General features: G+C 48.3%; 1 protein-coding gene across 5 annotated transcripts in view; it reads right to left on the minus strand.

Moving 5' to 3' along the window:
* Window positions 1-8,772: 8,772 nt before the first annotated feature.
* IP6K3 (inositol hexakisphosphate kinase 3) overlaps window positions 8,773-16,880 on the minus strand; it is a 29,799-nt gene continuing 21,691 nt past the window's right edge. For 3 of the 5 annotated variants that reach the window (XM_067006042.1, XM_059078011.2, XM_067006043.1), the window contains 3 exons: window positions 15,770-15,945; window positions 14,596-14,771; window positions 8,773-10,181 (listed from right to left, as the gene is read on the minus strand). In XM_067006042.1, coding sequence (XP_066862143.1) covers window positions 9,762-10,181; window positions 14,596-14,771; window positions 15,770-15,945 — 772 coding nt within the window. In that variant the 3' untranslated portion in view covers window positions 8,773-9,761. Of the gene's footprint in view, window positions 10,182-11,104; window positions 11,186-14,595; window positions 14,772-15,769; window positions 15,946-16,880 lie in introns of all 5 variants that reach the window. The other 2 variants (XM_067006040.1, XM_059078009.2) reach the window with 1 other exon arrangement.

A 16,880-nucleotide genomic window follows, 5' to 3' on the forward strand; every position in this document is an offset into this window, starting at 1 on the left:
GCTGCATATCATGTGGGATGCTCTGATTTTTCTTTTCAAAAGATAACCCCCACCTTCCAGATTTTCCTTAAGAAAGCCTCAGCCCCCTTTTGCATCTTTCCTGCCTGAATTTAGCCAGGACCATCCTGTGCACACGCTTGGCTTCCCGCAAACCTCTTCCTTCTCACCTTGCCTAATTCATAAGTCCAGGAGACTCCTGCCCTGAGTCAGGAAGTGAATACATAACCAAAACACAAAGTTAAAAGTGACAAGGGCTTTAATTGAAGTGTTAGGAAATACTAAGAGTTTGGAGAAAGAACTAGTACTTCTAGCTGTTCAGGAGATTAGGAGGAGGAAGATCAGGGATTGCTTCTGAAGGAGATAGCGTTTGGGCTGGGCCTTGAGGATGGTTACAATTTGAATAAGTGGGAATGGAGGGACATTCCTTCCATAGCAAGAGCCAGGCCTGGGGCAGAATGGGAGAGCTGAAGAGGGAGGAGGAAAAATCAGTGGATGGTTTTAACAGAGAACAGCTCTGAACTGTCTGAAGTCCTTAAGGGTAAAGACCTATGAATGAGAACCTTTGGGAACCCAGGGTGTGTGATGCCCACTTGAGGTGAGTTCAGGGGGAGTGGAAAACGAGGTGCTCAAGGGCACCCCCAACGCATTCCCAGCCCAACAGTACCTACCTGCTCCACTCTCATCACAGCTGTATTTGTAATAGGGAAGAACAAATCTGAGTCCATATTGGATCTGTTTCTTTTACTTTAACCTTTGTATCTATTGCTTTTGCTACAAGAGTGTTGCCTATAGCCTGAGATATACAGGATAGCCCATTCTCAAGGCTCTGACCTTTAAAGGTATAACACTTTCCAGTCATACAAAGATAAAAGTTGCAGAACAGAGAATACCATTTGTCTTGTTGGAGGTTTACAGGAACATTAGGACTGGACCTATGTGGACAGCTGCAAGAACAAAGGATTCCAGCACCAAGAAGTTTGCAGCAACCAACCACACCCATTTTAGTATAAAAGAAGCCTGAATTCTAACTCTGGGAAGGTGGTTCTCTTCACGATCTTCTCAGTCTGCGGGCTTTCCGAATAAAGTCACTGTTCCATGCCCCAACAACTCGTCTCTCGATTTATTGGCCTGTCGTGCAGTGAACTTGGACTGGGTAACATATTTATAACCATATAATCTTGATGGCTGTCCGGAGGCCCAAAGAGGAGGGTTATATCTATTTACTATCAGTATCAAGCTCCAGGCACCTAGGGCTGTGCTGGGTGCCCCGAGGCCTTGTCGTTCTGCCTGAGGCCCCATCACAGCTGTGGCTTTGAAGAGCACCTGGCTGGCCAACAGGTGTCTTGGCAGGCAGGGACAGAGGTCCCTCTGTCTTCAGCAAGAGAAAGAGTAACATGGCTTTCACCTAACTTGAGGCACAAGCACAGGCACAAGGAGAGGTTGAGAAGAACAAGTGGAGCAGGGGAAACCCAAACCAGTGCCTCTATCTAAGGCTCTCCTTTCCCAGCACAGCATCTTCTGGATCAGCCTCTGGTTGCCCTGGTCCAGTGCCCACCTCTCTTCCCCCCACTGCAGGCTTGTCTGACTTGATGGTTCAGTAGTGAGGCTGTGGAGGCTGATAGACCTGGGTTGGAATGTGGACTCGCTCATTCATTCATTCATTCATCCAGGACTATCTATACAGTTTGTGGGGACCCAATGAAAAATGAAAATGTGAAGCTCCTTATTAAAAAATTATGAAAAATTTCAAGACAGTAACAGTAGAGCATTAACCGGGGGTGGGAGGGCGGGGAATTGCCTTCAGATCACAAACCCACAAAGCCAGCCCTGAGCTCCTTCCATGTGGTGGACAAAACAGATGAGGGCCCTGATCCCACGGGTTTTACATTTAAGTGGGAGGAAACAGACAACAACCAAGCAAACATACCATAACAATAACAATAATAATCATAATGCTTTATACGTATTCAGTCCTTTAGTAAATGAACCAGATAATTTCAGATGTGATAAGTGCCAGGGAGGGGTCAAGTCAGGGTGCTACATCCACAGTGATTGGGGTGGGGGTGGGGTCTGGGTGGCCTGGAGGGGCTTGTGTTTGAGAGAGACCTGAGTCACACAAGGGGCAAAAGCGACTTCCAGGTAGAGGGGCAGCAAAAGCAAAAGGCCTTTGGAGCAGCCAAACTTGGGTGGGCTATTTAATCACTCTGAGCCTCAGTTCGTCATCTTAAAATGGGAATTATAATGATAAATTGACACATACTGAGTGTTTGCTGTGTGCCTGGCACTGTTCTAAAGGCCTTCCTATTGACTCATTTGGTCCTCACAATGGATCTCAGAGAAAAGTACCACTTTTATCCCCATTTTACAGAGTTGGAAACTGAGGCACAGAAAGGACAAGGACTTGTCAAGGTCACCGGTGGGTAAGTGGCAGAGCCTGGACCTGGACCCCAGCTGACTGACTCCAGAGCCTGTGCACTTACCCCTCCATCAGATGCCTCTTCAGGCCTCCGTGCAGCATTATCGTCGTGAACTGCATGCATGGTGTTTCTGTATTTTCCCAGGGGGCACTGGGGGCCTCTCTGGCCTTGTTTTACCTTGTCACCCCTGCCCCCCCATGCCTGTGGGTGATTGGAGCCAGAGTGTGGGCTCACTGGCTTGTCAGTCACCGGGCGCCATTCTGTGCACATTAATAGGCGTTGCCTGGAATGTGGCTTGGCAGTGCCAGCTCCTCCAGGAGTTGATGACCATGTTAACACCCACATGCTGACTGTCGCTCATTCCACACTGAATGCAGCCTCCCCTGGCTCCTTGAAAGACTCCAGCGGGGCTGCACCTCCCGATCCATTTAGGTTGGGTATTTGGGCTTTATGGAGCCCTACTAGCTCTTTATAAAAACCAGGCACCATCAGGGGGAAGAGAGAGGAGGGAGGGAGCGCTGCTTCAGTTTTTCAAGTTATAATGATCCCAGTCATTGAAACACTGAATCGCACATTTAAATCGCTTGAAAGTAAAAATATCATTTTGTAATGCTGCCTGTTAATAATGTAAACATTAAAAACGAATTAAATACTTAGCTGTATTGTGGGGCACGAATGCCTGATTTTTCTTCTCTCAGCTTCTTCAACTGGAGGAAATGAATGGCTGCAGTACCCAGATATGTTACCATTAAAAGTGGGTCTGGAGCTTCCCTGGTGGCGCAGTGGTTGAGAGTCCGCCTGCCGATGCGGGGTACGCGGGTTCGTGCCCCGGTCCGGGAAGATCCCACATGCCGCGGAGCGGCTGGGCCCGTGAGTCATGGCCGCTGAGCCTGCGCGTCCGGAGCCTGTGCTCTGCAACGGGAGAGGCTACAACAGTGAGAGGCCTGCGTACCGCAAAAAAAAAAAAAAAAAAAAAAGAACCTTATGACTTAATGAGAGAGTAAAGACCCTCATGTGAAGATATCACAGGTGCTTCAACAGGGGATGGGGGCCGTTTGCTTAGCAGTGCAGAGTGCTACACAGGAGAGCAGAGGCAGTGAGGACTCCCTGCAGCATGGGGTGATCACAGAGGTGAAGCTGAGCCTTGAAAGGAAGGCAGGTCTAAAAGGTGATCAAGAAGGGCGCGTATTCCAGGAAAAGGATCAACAACCGCAGGAACGGGGAATCAAGCATTCTGCTCAGGGCACAGCGAGTGGCCTGTGTTGACCACAGAAGGGTGATGTACGGGGCACCGAGGGAGATTAAGATGGAAATGGAGAAACTCCAGAATGTGAGAGTTAGAAAGGGCCTCTGAACCTTCTGCCTCTACTGCTAGCTTTCACCTGTAACACTGCAAGAGCCTCTCTTACCCAGACTGGGGAGCTCTCTTCTTCTTCTTCTTTTTTTTTTTTTTTTTTTTTGTGGTTCGCGGGGGCTCTCACTGCTGTGGCCTCTCCCGTTGCGGAGCACAGGCTCCGGACGCGCAGGCTCAGCAGCCATGGCTCACGGGCCCAGCCGCTCCGCGGCATGTGGGATCTTCCCGGACTAGGGCACGAACCCGCATCCCCTGCATCGGCAGGCGGACTCTCAACCACTGCGCCACCAGGGAAGCCCTCTCTTCTTTTTTTGAACTGAGAAACAAACAGGCAGTAGTCAGAGGAGGATAACTATTTGCAGACAATCTCCAAATATCAGTGGCATCCAGGATCCTTCCATCCTGTGGCACCACCATCTTCAACCACAGTCCTGAAATGTAGACAGCATGGAGAAGGCAGCCCTCACATCCCATCCTGTGGCCCTACCCAGATGGAATGGGGGGCTGAGATTACTTTAATTGTGTGCACAGGATGAGGAAATGGGTTTGATGAGAACCTAGTCTGTCTCTACTGTAACCTCTTTCTCCATAAACCTCACGTCAAATTGATACCTGACTTATGGGGGGAGAAACAGAGACATAAAGAGCAAGTGAGGGGCGTGTGGGGTTAGCAGGGGACTGGCAGTGCCAGAATTGCGGGTTCTGACCCAGATCCTCCCCTAGGCCGTGTCCTCACACAATGAGCGTGCCCAGAGTGCTGGCAGATTGGCTTAGCCTCTCCCCAAACTCAGTTTCCTCATCTGTCCCACGGGACCCCTGACTCGGTCCTCAAGACAGATGATGGGGAGGAGCAGCTCCTCCTGAGCACCCCCACCCCACCGGCTGGGGTGCAGGGGCAAGGGCAGCCTGGGAGACAGTCAGCCAGCCCCACCTCTGTCCCTCTGGAGTCCCCTGTGTGATCGAAGAGGAAGCTCAAAAGCAGCGTGTTATTATAGCTTTTCCATAATGCAATGTCATCAGGAAGGCCTGGGCCTCTGGGCAGCCCCCCTGGCAGCCCCATCACTCTTCCCAGCTGCACGGAGCCTTTTAGACCATGCTGGAAAGGGCAGGAAGCAGTCTAATAAAACACATGGCAAGGCAAGACCACTCTCAGCAGCTCTTCAGAATGATCTAAACTTTGGAATTTTGATTTAAATCTGCATCCTCTGTGGCCAAAACATAAAACAGAAGATGAGGGAAAGAACAAAAATGAAAGTGTGGGTGCCAAGAATCAGAGGGGAGGGAGGGAGGGAAGAAAGCAGCTCTGGGATGACACCAAGTCAGGTGCCGGCCAGACAGGCTGACTTGCACCCAGGTTGGCTCCTTTCCATTAGGCATTGCTCAGAACCCCTCCCTTCTGTCACTAAGCTGCCCTGAGATGGGACAGGAAGTTTGAGAGCTCATCCTAGAACAAAATCCAGAAATCTACCCACCCCTGATTTGCCCTTCACCTTTCTCCCTCAGACCTCTAAAGAGGGGGTGGGAATGTTCATTGCAGCTCTATTTACAATAGCAAAGACATGGAAGCAACCTAAGTGTCCATCGACAGATGAATGGATAAAGAAGATGTGGCACATATATACAATGGAATATTACTCAGCCATGAAAAGAAACGAAACTGAGTTTTTTGTAGTGAGGTGGATGGACCTGGAGTCTGTCATACAGAGTGAACTAAGTCAGAAAGAGAAAAACAAATACCATATGCTAACGCATATATATGGAATCTAAAAAAATAAATGGTTCTGAAGAACCTAGTGGCAGGACAGGAATAAAGACGCAGACATAGGGACTTCCCTGGTGGCACAGTGGTTAAGAATCCACCTGCCAATGCGGGGGACACGGGTTCGAGCCCTGGTCCAGGAAAATCCCACATGCCGCAAAGCAACTAAGCCCGTGTGCCACAACCACTGAGCCTGTACTCTAGAGCCCGAGAGCCACAACTACTGAAGCCTGCGTGCCTAGAGCCCGTGCTCCGCAACAAGAGAAAGCACTGCAATGAGAAGCCCTTGCACAGCAACGAAGAGTAGCCCCCGCTGGCTGCAACTAGAGAAAGCCTGTGAGCAGCAACAAAGAACCAACACAGCCACAATTAAACTAATTAATTTTTTTAAAAAGACGCAGACATAGAGAATGGACTTGAGGACACAGGGAGGGGGAAGGGTAAGCTGGGACGAAGTGAAAGAGTGGCATGTACTTATATATACTACCAAATGTGAAATAGATAGCTAGTGGGAAGCAGCCGCATAGCACAGGGAGATCAGCTCGGTGCTTTGTGACCACCTAGAGCGGTGGGATAGGGAGGATGGGAGGGAGACTCAAGAGGGAGGAGATGCGGGGATATATGTATATGTATCACTGATTCACTTTGTTATACAGCAGAAATTAACACACCATTGTAAAGCAATTATACTCCAATAAAGATGTAAAAAAAAAAAAAAAGAGGGGGTGGGGACACGTAGGCTGGGAGACCTCGGTTTATTCTAACACCCTTTCTCTTCATATTCCTTTGGTGAGAGATGACTGTTTGCAGGGCCCTGTTGTCAAACAGTGACTAGTGCTTGGAGGGAAAAGGGGACCAAAACTGATAGGGCTGCTACTTTGAATGGGGACCAGGGAAAGCCTCTCTGAGGTGGCATTGAATAGAGAAGAGTGAAGGTGGGGAGGCAGGTCCCTGGGGCAGATGACAAGATGTCTCAACAGAGCTGAGGGGTCTGGATGTATTAGGCTGAAATTTAAGACCGCAGCATCTCCCAGCACACCTCCAACACATACGTATCTTGAAAAAAAAAGCTCACCTCCAGAAAAAGGCAGCAATCTGCTGCCAGCGTGACCCTTCCAGGAGCATTAAATGACTATGTCCTCCGGTGCAAGTCCGGACCCACTTCTTTTGTGTGTGTGTGTGTGTGTGTGTGTGTGTGTGTGTGTGTGTGTGGTACTCAGGCCTCTCACTGTTGTGGCCTCTCCCATTGCGGAGCACAGGCTCCGGACGCGCAGGCTCAGCGGCCATGGCTCACGGGCCCAGCCGCTCCACGGCATGTGGGATCCTCCCAGACGGGGGCACGAACCCTCGTGCCCTGCATCGGCAGGCGGACTCTCAACCACTGCGCCAACGGGGAAGCCCCAGTCATAAGGTTCTTAAGGATAACATCACAATCCTCACACTTCCTGGTTTCCTGTAAGGCCCTGGCACTGTACGGCATGTACCAGGCACTCGGAAAATATCTGTTGGGTGGACGAACGGAGGGAAGGAAGGACAGATGAATGAAATCGCGAGCAAATGAATGAGATACTTGGCCAGCTTTCCAAGGGTCTCCACCAACTGGGCTCACTCCATCTTTCTGCTCACTTCTACTCCCAGCCACAAAACCCCCATTCTGACTGGACTGGTCTGTCAACAGACTCACGAGCCTGCTGGATTTTTCCCTCCTTCCACTCCCCACCCCTCACCAATGCTCCAGCCCCTTCCCACTCCTGTCACCTTTCATGACCCAGATGACGTCTTACCTCCTCCAGGTTTCCGTGATGACTCAGCTCTCTGCAAACCTGTTCAACTTTATCACAGGATTGATCATCTGTACCATGTGGATTAATCCGCTGTATCATTGGGTATGTACTGTGTGGTTTGTGGTCAGTTCATTTGTGTTTTTCTTGCCTCCTCAACTAGAATCTAAGCTCCCAAGAGCTGGATCATCCATAGCCCTTAGCAAAGAGATCAGCAGGGAACAGCTGAGCAGGACAGAGATGAGCTTGCCGATTGCTGGGTTCCTGGGCCTCCCTCGCCCTTTTGCCATTTTTCAGTAAACTCAGATTGGAGAGCAAACACATACACACCCATCCCTTTCTCTTCTCTCTGAATCTTTCTGTTCTCCCTCTACCCAGATTTGCAATACTTGGGTGAACTCATTCAGCCAAGTTGCTGAATCTGCAAAACCTCGCACAAGATTCCAGACCACAGTTGCCTCTCTGAGTCCAGAAGTCTAGGAAGAACAGTCTAAAACGGTAGCCAACTTTGTCCCTTGCAACAAACTGCACTATTTATTGTGGGTGACATCTTCAGGAGGAGGAGAGAATCATTTGGGCTGAGCCTCGGAAGATTTGCAGAGGAGGAAGAAGGCCGCCCGTGAAGGGCACCGTGGGGTAAAGGGGTAGCGGTTCATCACATCGGCAGGAAGAAGGAAACAGCCACGGAGAGCAGTTGCAGCATGGTTAGCTACGTGGGTGGCCAGTCCTAAAAGACTTAGATTCCAGCTGACATTCCCCTCAGCCTCAGGCAGCTCCCACAGTACAAAAGGCAGAGAATGGGGACAGACATCAGAAGCTCAGCCAGGGAGCTTTGGACTTGGTTGATGTGGTACCAGGTTCTCAAGCAAGGAAGTGGCCCAGAAAAAGCAGTATATCGGGCTCCCTTTCGTCATGAGCAAATATTTTGATTTCGGCTGACTTCCTTTTGCCACTCAGCTGCTTTGACTCAATTCTCCACCATGGACGCAGCGCATGCAAATCAGTCACATCTTTACCTCGGCCAAACATGAGTAGGCAAGTTACCTTGCTTGGAAATCCATATAATGTAAACTAAAATTAAACAAAAGTGTTTATTGGGCGGGCACTCTTTCCTTCTATTGGTGTGGATTTTTTTTTTTTTTGGGGGTACGGATTTTTGAAAGTTGATGATAATTAGCTACGAGAATACAAAAATGGTTTCATTTTGCACTGTATAAGGTTCACGTGAAAGGACCACTTACTTCTTAGGTCTGGTGCCCGCCTTGTGATACACGCAGATATTTTATTAGCCACCATTTCTCACCCAGGTTCCCCCGAAGGATTGCAGGAAATTGGTGAAGTGTTCTTGCTGTGTATACTTTAATCACCCATAAATTGGAATTACCATACAGTATGATGATCAGAATCAACAAACAGAAAGGGTAATAATGCACACCAAATAATCACTGGTGATCTCAGCAATTCTAGTAACAAATTTATTTCCCTAATTGGGTAATGCATCTCAGCGCTTGACTCGAGGGCATTATAATAGGTTTCCACGCTGCAGAAGAAGGAATTAATTAGAACCGTTTGCTCTCAGTTCCGTATTTACACTAGTCCACCTGTCTCGTATGCATTGCTTGGTTTACTGGGTCCTCCAGGCTCCTCTCTTCTGACTCCCCCACCCCACGCCCTAAATAAATACATAGAAAGCGGAGAGTAGAAGTTCACATCTTCCTTACGTGCAGTTCACCCCCACCGGAAGCTGCATTTCATGGTCAGAATCTGACAAAATCATCACTTCCCATAGGACCCGCCTCTCCACAGGGCCAAAATGGGGAAGCTGGGGTCTTGGTTTGCCAGTACTGTGTCTGGGATTGTCCTTGTCCATTCCGAACCTGGGGACAAAGCTGGTGAGATGGGCAGATCTGTCCCAGTTCACCCTGCCCCACCAACAGTGCCTCTGAGGAAGGTAAGAGACATTCGTTAGCTCTGTCTGCCCTGGGAGCCAGCAGCCCATGTGAACAGAAGAACGATAACTAGGGAACTCTTTCTTCCAGGCTTCCTCAAGTAAGGTTTTTTGTTTGTTTTTTTTTTTTTTTGCCTTACAGCTTCTGAGACTGCAGCATGACAACAAGAAAGCATCTTTAGATGCAAATACTCCAGAATCTCACTGTAATGCTGGCCTCTAACTCCTCTGCACCCCACCCTTTACTTCAGAAAGGCACCATTTCATCCTGCTGTGCAGCCTACGACGACTGGCATGAGTGCAAGATGCCAGGGTACGTGAATCACCTCCAGAGCTGGTTTCCTTAGCAGCTGTTAGTATAGCCTGCCATGTATAGAGATGGCTTTTGAATGTAGATATAATTATTACAGACACATCTCAGGGGTATGTAGACTACCCTAGCTACCAACAGGCCCCTTTGGAGAGCTATCCTCCAGAAAAATCTGGATGGGCCCAGCAAGTCTCATTCTCCTTCTTGAATATCCTGCAAGATCTGGATGAGGTTTTCCAGGCCAAAGATATAGCCTGGATCTGGTCCATCGTAGGTGGTGTGTTCATTCCAGGAGCCTTTGTATGTTGTGTGAGCAAAGTCGATCATCCGGATGTCAACTTTGACGACGCTACTGCCGTGAGGCGTCTGCAGAGTCTCCTGCCCATCATAGATGATGAGGAGAGAGCTGGAGTAGAACCGATATGAACTCTGGCTCCTAATGACTGAGAGGAGGGCCCGGAGCTGGCGCTGGATGGGCTCTAGCAGCTCCGTCCGGAGCCGGGTTCCATTGTGCAGGAACTGATAAAGGGCTTGTCTGAAGCCCTCCACTGAGAGTTTTCTTCCATAGTACTTGTCTTTGAAGAGAAAGTGCTTCTTATCGGTTTGATAAACCTTACATTAAAAAGAAGATAGAAAATGTGAAGAATTGCAAACTTAAAAAAAAATCACATCTGCTACAGTGGCAGCATCACAAGCTACCTTATATATAAACAGATTTCTAGAGATGCAGGGCAAGAATGGCTGCAATGACTGGCAAGATGATCTTTCATCAAACACCAGTGTAACTTTTACATTTTAAAATGCTTTCTGTGCAAGCCTTTAACGGGAATCCAAGGTCTAAAGATCCTTCATCCTATGAAGGTGGCCCTCCGCCCACCAGGAAAAGGTTTGGATCTCCTTTCTTGTGAATTTCCAATGTCAACCTCCAAACCATGATTTAAACCCTGGCTTCTGGCCCTCTTTAAATATTAGCAAACCCAAGCGAGAAAGCTTTAGTGGGAATCTGAAATCACAGCCAATGGCCTTGGAAAGCCAAGTAGATTAAAATTTCCCCCAACAAAGTTTATGAAGTCCTTTCTCTGCAGATTCTAAGAAAACTGTAATGGCTTTGGGGGTAGAGTGGGGTGAATTGTTTGGAGATGAAAAGACAGGCTAGATCAGGTGGGGATGGAGTTTTCAGGCAGGCAGTGAGGTTGAGGGGAGCCTGGATGGAGCAGGGAAGGTTCACAGCAGCTCTGTGGGGTTGGTGGCTCCTCTCCTTAGCATCAGCTCTTCTCCCCTCCCCTGTCATGTCTTGGCCACCGGGAGGGAACAGATGGAGGAGAGATGCTGAGGGGGGAGACAGTGGCAGCCGCTCCCATTTCATTCAGATGGCAGAGGCAGGCAGAGGCTGAACGGAGGTCAGTGGCTGGCATACCTGGGAAGGGCTGCCCGTACCTGACCAAGACAGTTTCTCAGGTCTTCCCTGCCTTCAGATTACATGATATGTTTACAGAAAACAGGAATTGAAAAAAAAAAAAAAATCAGAAAGATACCATAGACTTGCTGTTGCCTTCGGAGGGCTGGAGATCAGCTGCTACAATTAGCCGTCCTAAGCACACGGCAGGCATCTCTTTCTAAATAAATCAGATCAATTTCAGAAGGTTTGAGGTCCAGAGAGAGACTCCATGTACTCCACAAATTGTCACACTCCATTCTCTTGAGGACTGCATTCCAAGCCTTCCTAGGGACATCTGTGCCACACATTTATAGACTCAACTTCCAGCTTCAAGGGGTGGCAGTTTCAATTAAGGAAAGCGATAACGATTACCGTCAAATCCGTGTCTGGTTTTGCTTTAGTAGATAGACTCTAAGAGTGAACCACTGGAGGAAGTTTATTTCCTCCTGTTCTCCTGCAGCCCTGGCTATAAGCCACATCAGAACAGCAAAAATGAAGTGTGGAGTCGGGGCAATAAAAAATTAACCATTCCTCTGCTGGGCTTTGCAGGTTACGACCTTCCCACTTTGTTCACAAGAAGAGGTAGCAAGAAGCAGCAGAAAAGGCAGAGAAAGAACAGGGAATGGCTAATAAGGATTCAAAGAGCAGATTGCCTGCCAGCATCTGAGAAGGAGAGGGTTCAGCTTCATGGTTCAAGAGAACGAGGAACCAACAGAGCACGCAGAGAAGCTTTCGCTCAGTTCTCTCCCAGACCTGCTCGCACACTGTCATCAAAGGTCTGCTCTCAACATGGGCAGGACCAACGTGGTCACATGGAAAGTTCCAACTGCCAGAGACCCTGAGATGGGTTTAAAAATGGTGGTTTCTTAAATTTTATTGACGTACAGTTGATTTACAATGTTGTGTTAATTTCTTCTGTATGGCAAAGGGATTCAGTTATATATATTCTTTTCCATTATGGTTTATCACAGGATATTGAATAGAGTTCCCTGTGCTATACCATAGGACCTTGTTGTTTATCCATCCTCTGTATAATAGTTTGCATCTGCTAGTCCCCAACTCCCAATATATCCCTCCCCCCACCCCCTCCCCCTTGGCAACCACAGTGTGTTCTCTATGTGAGTCTGTTTCTGTTTCATAGGTAAGTTCATTTGTGTCATATTTTAGATTCCACATATAAGTGATATCATATGGTATTTGTCTTTCTCTGTCTGACTTACTTCACTTAGTATGATAATCTCTAGGTCCATCCGTGTTGCTGCAAATGGCATTATTTCATTCTTATTATGGCTGAGTAGTATTCCACTGTATATATATGTACCACATCTTCTTTATCCACTCATCTGTCGATGGACATTTAGGTTCTTTCCATGTCTTGGCTATTGTAAATAGTGCTACTATGCACATAGGGGTGCATGTATCTTTTTGAATTACAGTTTTGTCCGGATATATGCCCAGGAGTGGGATTGCTGGATCATACAGCAATTCTTTTTTTCTTTCATATGGCAATTCTATTTTCAGTTTTTTTAGGAACCTCCATACTGTTTTCCATAGTGGCTGCACCAATTTACATTCCCCCAAAATGGTGTGTGTTTTTTTTTAACATCTTTATTGGAGTATAATTGCTTTACAATGGTGTGTTAGTTTCTGCTTTATAACAAAGTGAATCAGTTATACATATACATATGTTCCCATATCTCTTCCCTCTTGCATCTCCCTCCCTCCCACCCTCCCTATCCCACCCCTCTAGGTGGTCACAAAGCACCAAGCTGATCTCCCTGTGCTATGCGGCTGCTTCCCACTAGCTATCTATTTTACGTTTGGTAGTGTATATATGTCCATGCCACTCTCTCACTTTGTCACAGCTTACCCTTCCCCCTCCCCATATCCTCAAGTCCATTCTCTAGTAGGTCTGTGTCTTTATTCCCATCTTACCCCTAGGTTCTTCATGACCTTTTTTTTTAAAATTTAAATTCCATATATATGTGTTAGCATACAATATTTGTTTTTCTCTTTCTGACTTACATCACTCTGTATGACAGACTCTAGGTCCATCCACCTCACTACACATAACTCAATTTCGTTTCTTTTTATGGCTGAGTAATATTCCATTGTATATATGTGCCACATCTTCTTTATCCATTCATCCGATTATGGACACTTAGGTTGCTTCCATCTCCTGCCTATTGTAAATAGAGCTGCAATGAACATTTTGGTACATGACTCTTTTTTTGTTTTTGTTTTTTAAATTTATTTATTTATTTTTGGCTGCATTGGGTGTTTGTTGCTGCGCACTGGCTTTCTCTGGTTGCAGCGAGCGGGGGCTACTCTTCGTTGTGGTGCGCAGGCTTCTCATGGCTGTGGCTTCTCTTGTTGCGGAGCACGGGCTCTAGGCGCATAGGCTTCAGTAGTTGTGGCACGCAGGCTCTAGAGCGCAGGCTCAGTAGTTGTGGCACACGGGCTTAGTTTCTCCACGGTCTGTGGGATCTTCCCGGACCAGGGCTCGAATCCGTATCCCCTGCATTGGCAGGCGGATTCTTAACCACTGCACCACCAGGGAAGCCCCATGACTCTTTTTGAATTATGGTTTTCTCAGGGTATATGCCCAGTAGTGGGATTGCTGGGTCGTATGGTAATTCTATTTGTAGTTTTTTAAGGAACCTCCATACTGTTCTCCATAGTGGCTGTAACAATTTACATTCCCACCAGCAGTGCAAGAGTGTTCCCTTTTCTCCACACCCTCTCCAGCATTTATTGTTTCTAGATTTTTTGATGATGGCCACTCTGACCGGTGTGAGATGATATCTCATTGTAGTTTTGATTTGCATTTCTCTAATGATTAATGATGTTGAGCATTCTTTCATGTGTTTGTTGGCAATCTGTATATCTTCTTTGGAGAAATGTCTATTTAGGTCTTCTGCCCATTTTTGGATTGGGTTGTTTGTTTTTTTTTTAATTGAGCTGCATGAGCTGCTTGTAAATTTTGGAGATTAATCCTTTGTCAGTTGCTTCATTTGCAACTATTTTCTCCCATTCTGAGGGTTGTCTTTTGGTCTTGTTTATCGTTTCCTTTGCTGTGCAAAAGCTTTTAAGTTTCATTAGGTCCCATTTCCTTATTTTTGTTTTTATTTCCATTTCTCTAAGAGGTGGGTCAAAAAGGATCTTGCTGTGATTTATGTCCTAGAGTGTTCTGCCTATGTTTTCCTCTAAGAGTTTGATAGTTTCTGGCCTTACATTTCGGTCTTTAATCCATTTTGAGCTTCTTTTTGTGTATGGTGTTAGGGAGTGTTCTAATCTCATTCTTTTACATGGACCTGTCCAGTTTTCCCAGCACCACTTATTGAAGAGGCTGTATTTTCTCCAGTGGTGGGGTTTTGATATCACTATCCTGAAAGGCGCTCTTTAAAAAACCCAGTGTGTCCTAGACCAGGATACGCGTCTTCTTGGTGAAAGAGGTGCTTGGCCGCTGTCTTTGTTGCTCCCACAAAATGAAGGGTCCTGCGGGGGGCAGCAGCATCGGGATGGGAGATATCCTTGCCCCTAGAGGACATGCCAGGATGCCCAGCCCCACAGATGCCCCCCACCTACCTGCATCCCGCAGATGCGCACGCCCAGGCAGGCCGAGGTGCTCCGTGCACACTTCCTCATGTGGCGGGCCTTCTTCTCCTCCGACACATCGTCCCCGTGCTGCCGGGTCCCCATCTTCAGGTCTAAGATGCAGGGATGTTTGTACTGTGACACGACGTTTTCCAGCAGCAGGAACCCTGGTCATGCTACTTTAAGGAAGACTTCTGAGGACATAAAGGCCACTGCCCCACAGGAGGCAGTTAGCAGGCCTATGAAGCTGGCAGGAGATTCCCTCCTCTGAGCCCCATCCCTTCACTCCCATTTCTTTCATTACAGACCAGCCTGTCAGTCGCTGTGAAGAATTCAAGGTATTAACTTTGCAGGCTGCTTTCATAAGTCCATTTATTTAGGGGGAGTTGATGAGAATGTGAGCTTCTTTTCCTTTTCCTTTTTGCTCTGAGGTTGTAATTTAAATGCAGGAGTGAAATCCCTGGCAGGCCATGCCCAATTTACATTTTATGGCAGAAAAATCATAAGGCTAAAACCTCGAGACACTGAATGGGCCAATACCTTTTGGGAGAAGTGGATTGATGTTAGCTTCGGAGATGAGTTGCAGGAATATTAATTTCAGCGGAGTATTTATCCTGCAAAAGCTTCTTAGGGATGAGGGTTGCAGATGTGTCTTAGTAAATATAGAGAAACCCGCCACCGGTTTGCGGGAGGGAGCCCAGAGGTGACAAAAGGGGGGCATTTCAAGCCTGAATTTGCTCGCTGAGTTTGTGGGAGGTGTAAAAGGGAGGTTGGGTGCAGGGACCCACCCATCCTTTGAACCCGCACCACTACCCCCACCCAGCGTGGCAGTCATCTTTCCTATCTGCCCACAGAGACCCCAGCCCTGTCCAGGTGGCAGAGACACAGCCAGTGGCCCAAACAGGGGTACTCTGTTCAGCTTCTCCCCCAGTCCTCCTTCCCCAGCCTCTGGTTTTTCTTTTGGAGAGATCTGCTTTCTCCTAGGTCCCAGGTGGGAGGGCTTGTGCCTCCTACTCTCCCGCACATCAGGCTCTCTCTCCCTACCCACACCTCCCTTGACCCTGCCCCCAAATGTCTGTCTATCACCCCCTTCACCGCCCTGCGCCCCTGACAGCACCTTGTGCAGTGGTGGCTGGGCGGGTGGGCGGGTCATGGGCAAGGATACGGTGCCTCTTGTTCTCAGGGTACTCAGTGCACAGGCGGCTCAGGTGGGCCTGGTGGCAGTGCAGGCCCCACGGGTTAAAGCTTCTCCTCTCTGTCTGGTTCCCGTGCACATCCTCTACCAGGGAGGGGACTTGGGTCTTGAGGGGGAGCTCAGACCTCAGGAGCGCTGTGGCTGGGCTGCGGGCGAGGGGAGCACACGACAGTCAGGGCCCCTGTGACTGGCTGGGCTCTCCTGGCTGGACCCTGATGTGAACTCTCCCTGGCTACACTCAGGATGCCTATCGCAGGACCTCGGCTTGCCCTGCCGGCCCTGCTCAGGCCCCAGGGCACCAGATCAGGCCACGATGCAGGCCTCTCAGGGGTCTCTCTAAAGTCTGGAATAACTCATCGGGAGCATGTCACCTCCTCGGGGGGGCTGAGGCGGTTTAAATTCACTTGTAAATAACCTGGGTCATTACCTCCCTATGGAGGCAACATGGTATAGAGGCGGCGACCCTGCCTGGAATCAGAAGGCTGGGGGTTAGGCTGTTACTGTGGCTTCAGATGCCATCTGGCGGGGGAAGAATCATAGGTCCTTGGTCCACCCTCTCCTGCCCTCTGCTTCTTGGCTTCCCTGGTCTGTAACATGGAGATAATATGCACCGCTTCCTGACGCCAAGCCAGGAGGCTTAATTAGATCCTTGGGGAAGGGAGATACTTTCATTGTATTAGCTCCCTTTTGTTTCCCATAAGTGTTTAAAAAATCCCCAGGGATCCTTTTCATCTGAGAAAGGTCAGCTAATCTGAGAACTCTCCAAGGACCTTGGGCATCCTGAGATGTCTGAGTCTCCAGGGCCCCACGGAGCACTGCAATTGACCTCTCTCCTGCAGTCTCCACCGCTAAGGAAGATGATTTAAGAGAGGCATTAGCCACACTTTTCCTTTATGTCAACTACTCTGGGGTTTCTGCTCTGCACATTTTCCCCCTCCAGAGACACCTCATGGTCTCAGTGAAACAGGTATTTAATGAAACAAATATACCCTGAATATCTGCTCTGTATAGGACTCGGCGTGTGCATCCACTTCTGAGATGAAATGCATTGAAATCCTCCCTCTAGAAGTGGCACCAAAGA

This window comes from Kogia breviceps, chromosome 10, assembly GCF_026419965.1.
Source record: "Kogia breviceps isolate mKogBre1 chromosome 10, mKogBre1 haplotype 1, whole genome shotgun sequence".
Taxonomy (NCBI): Eukaryota; Metazoa; Chordata; class Mammalia; order Artiodactyla; family Physeteridae; genus Kogia; species Kogia breviceps.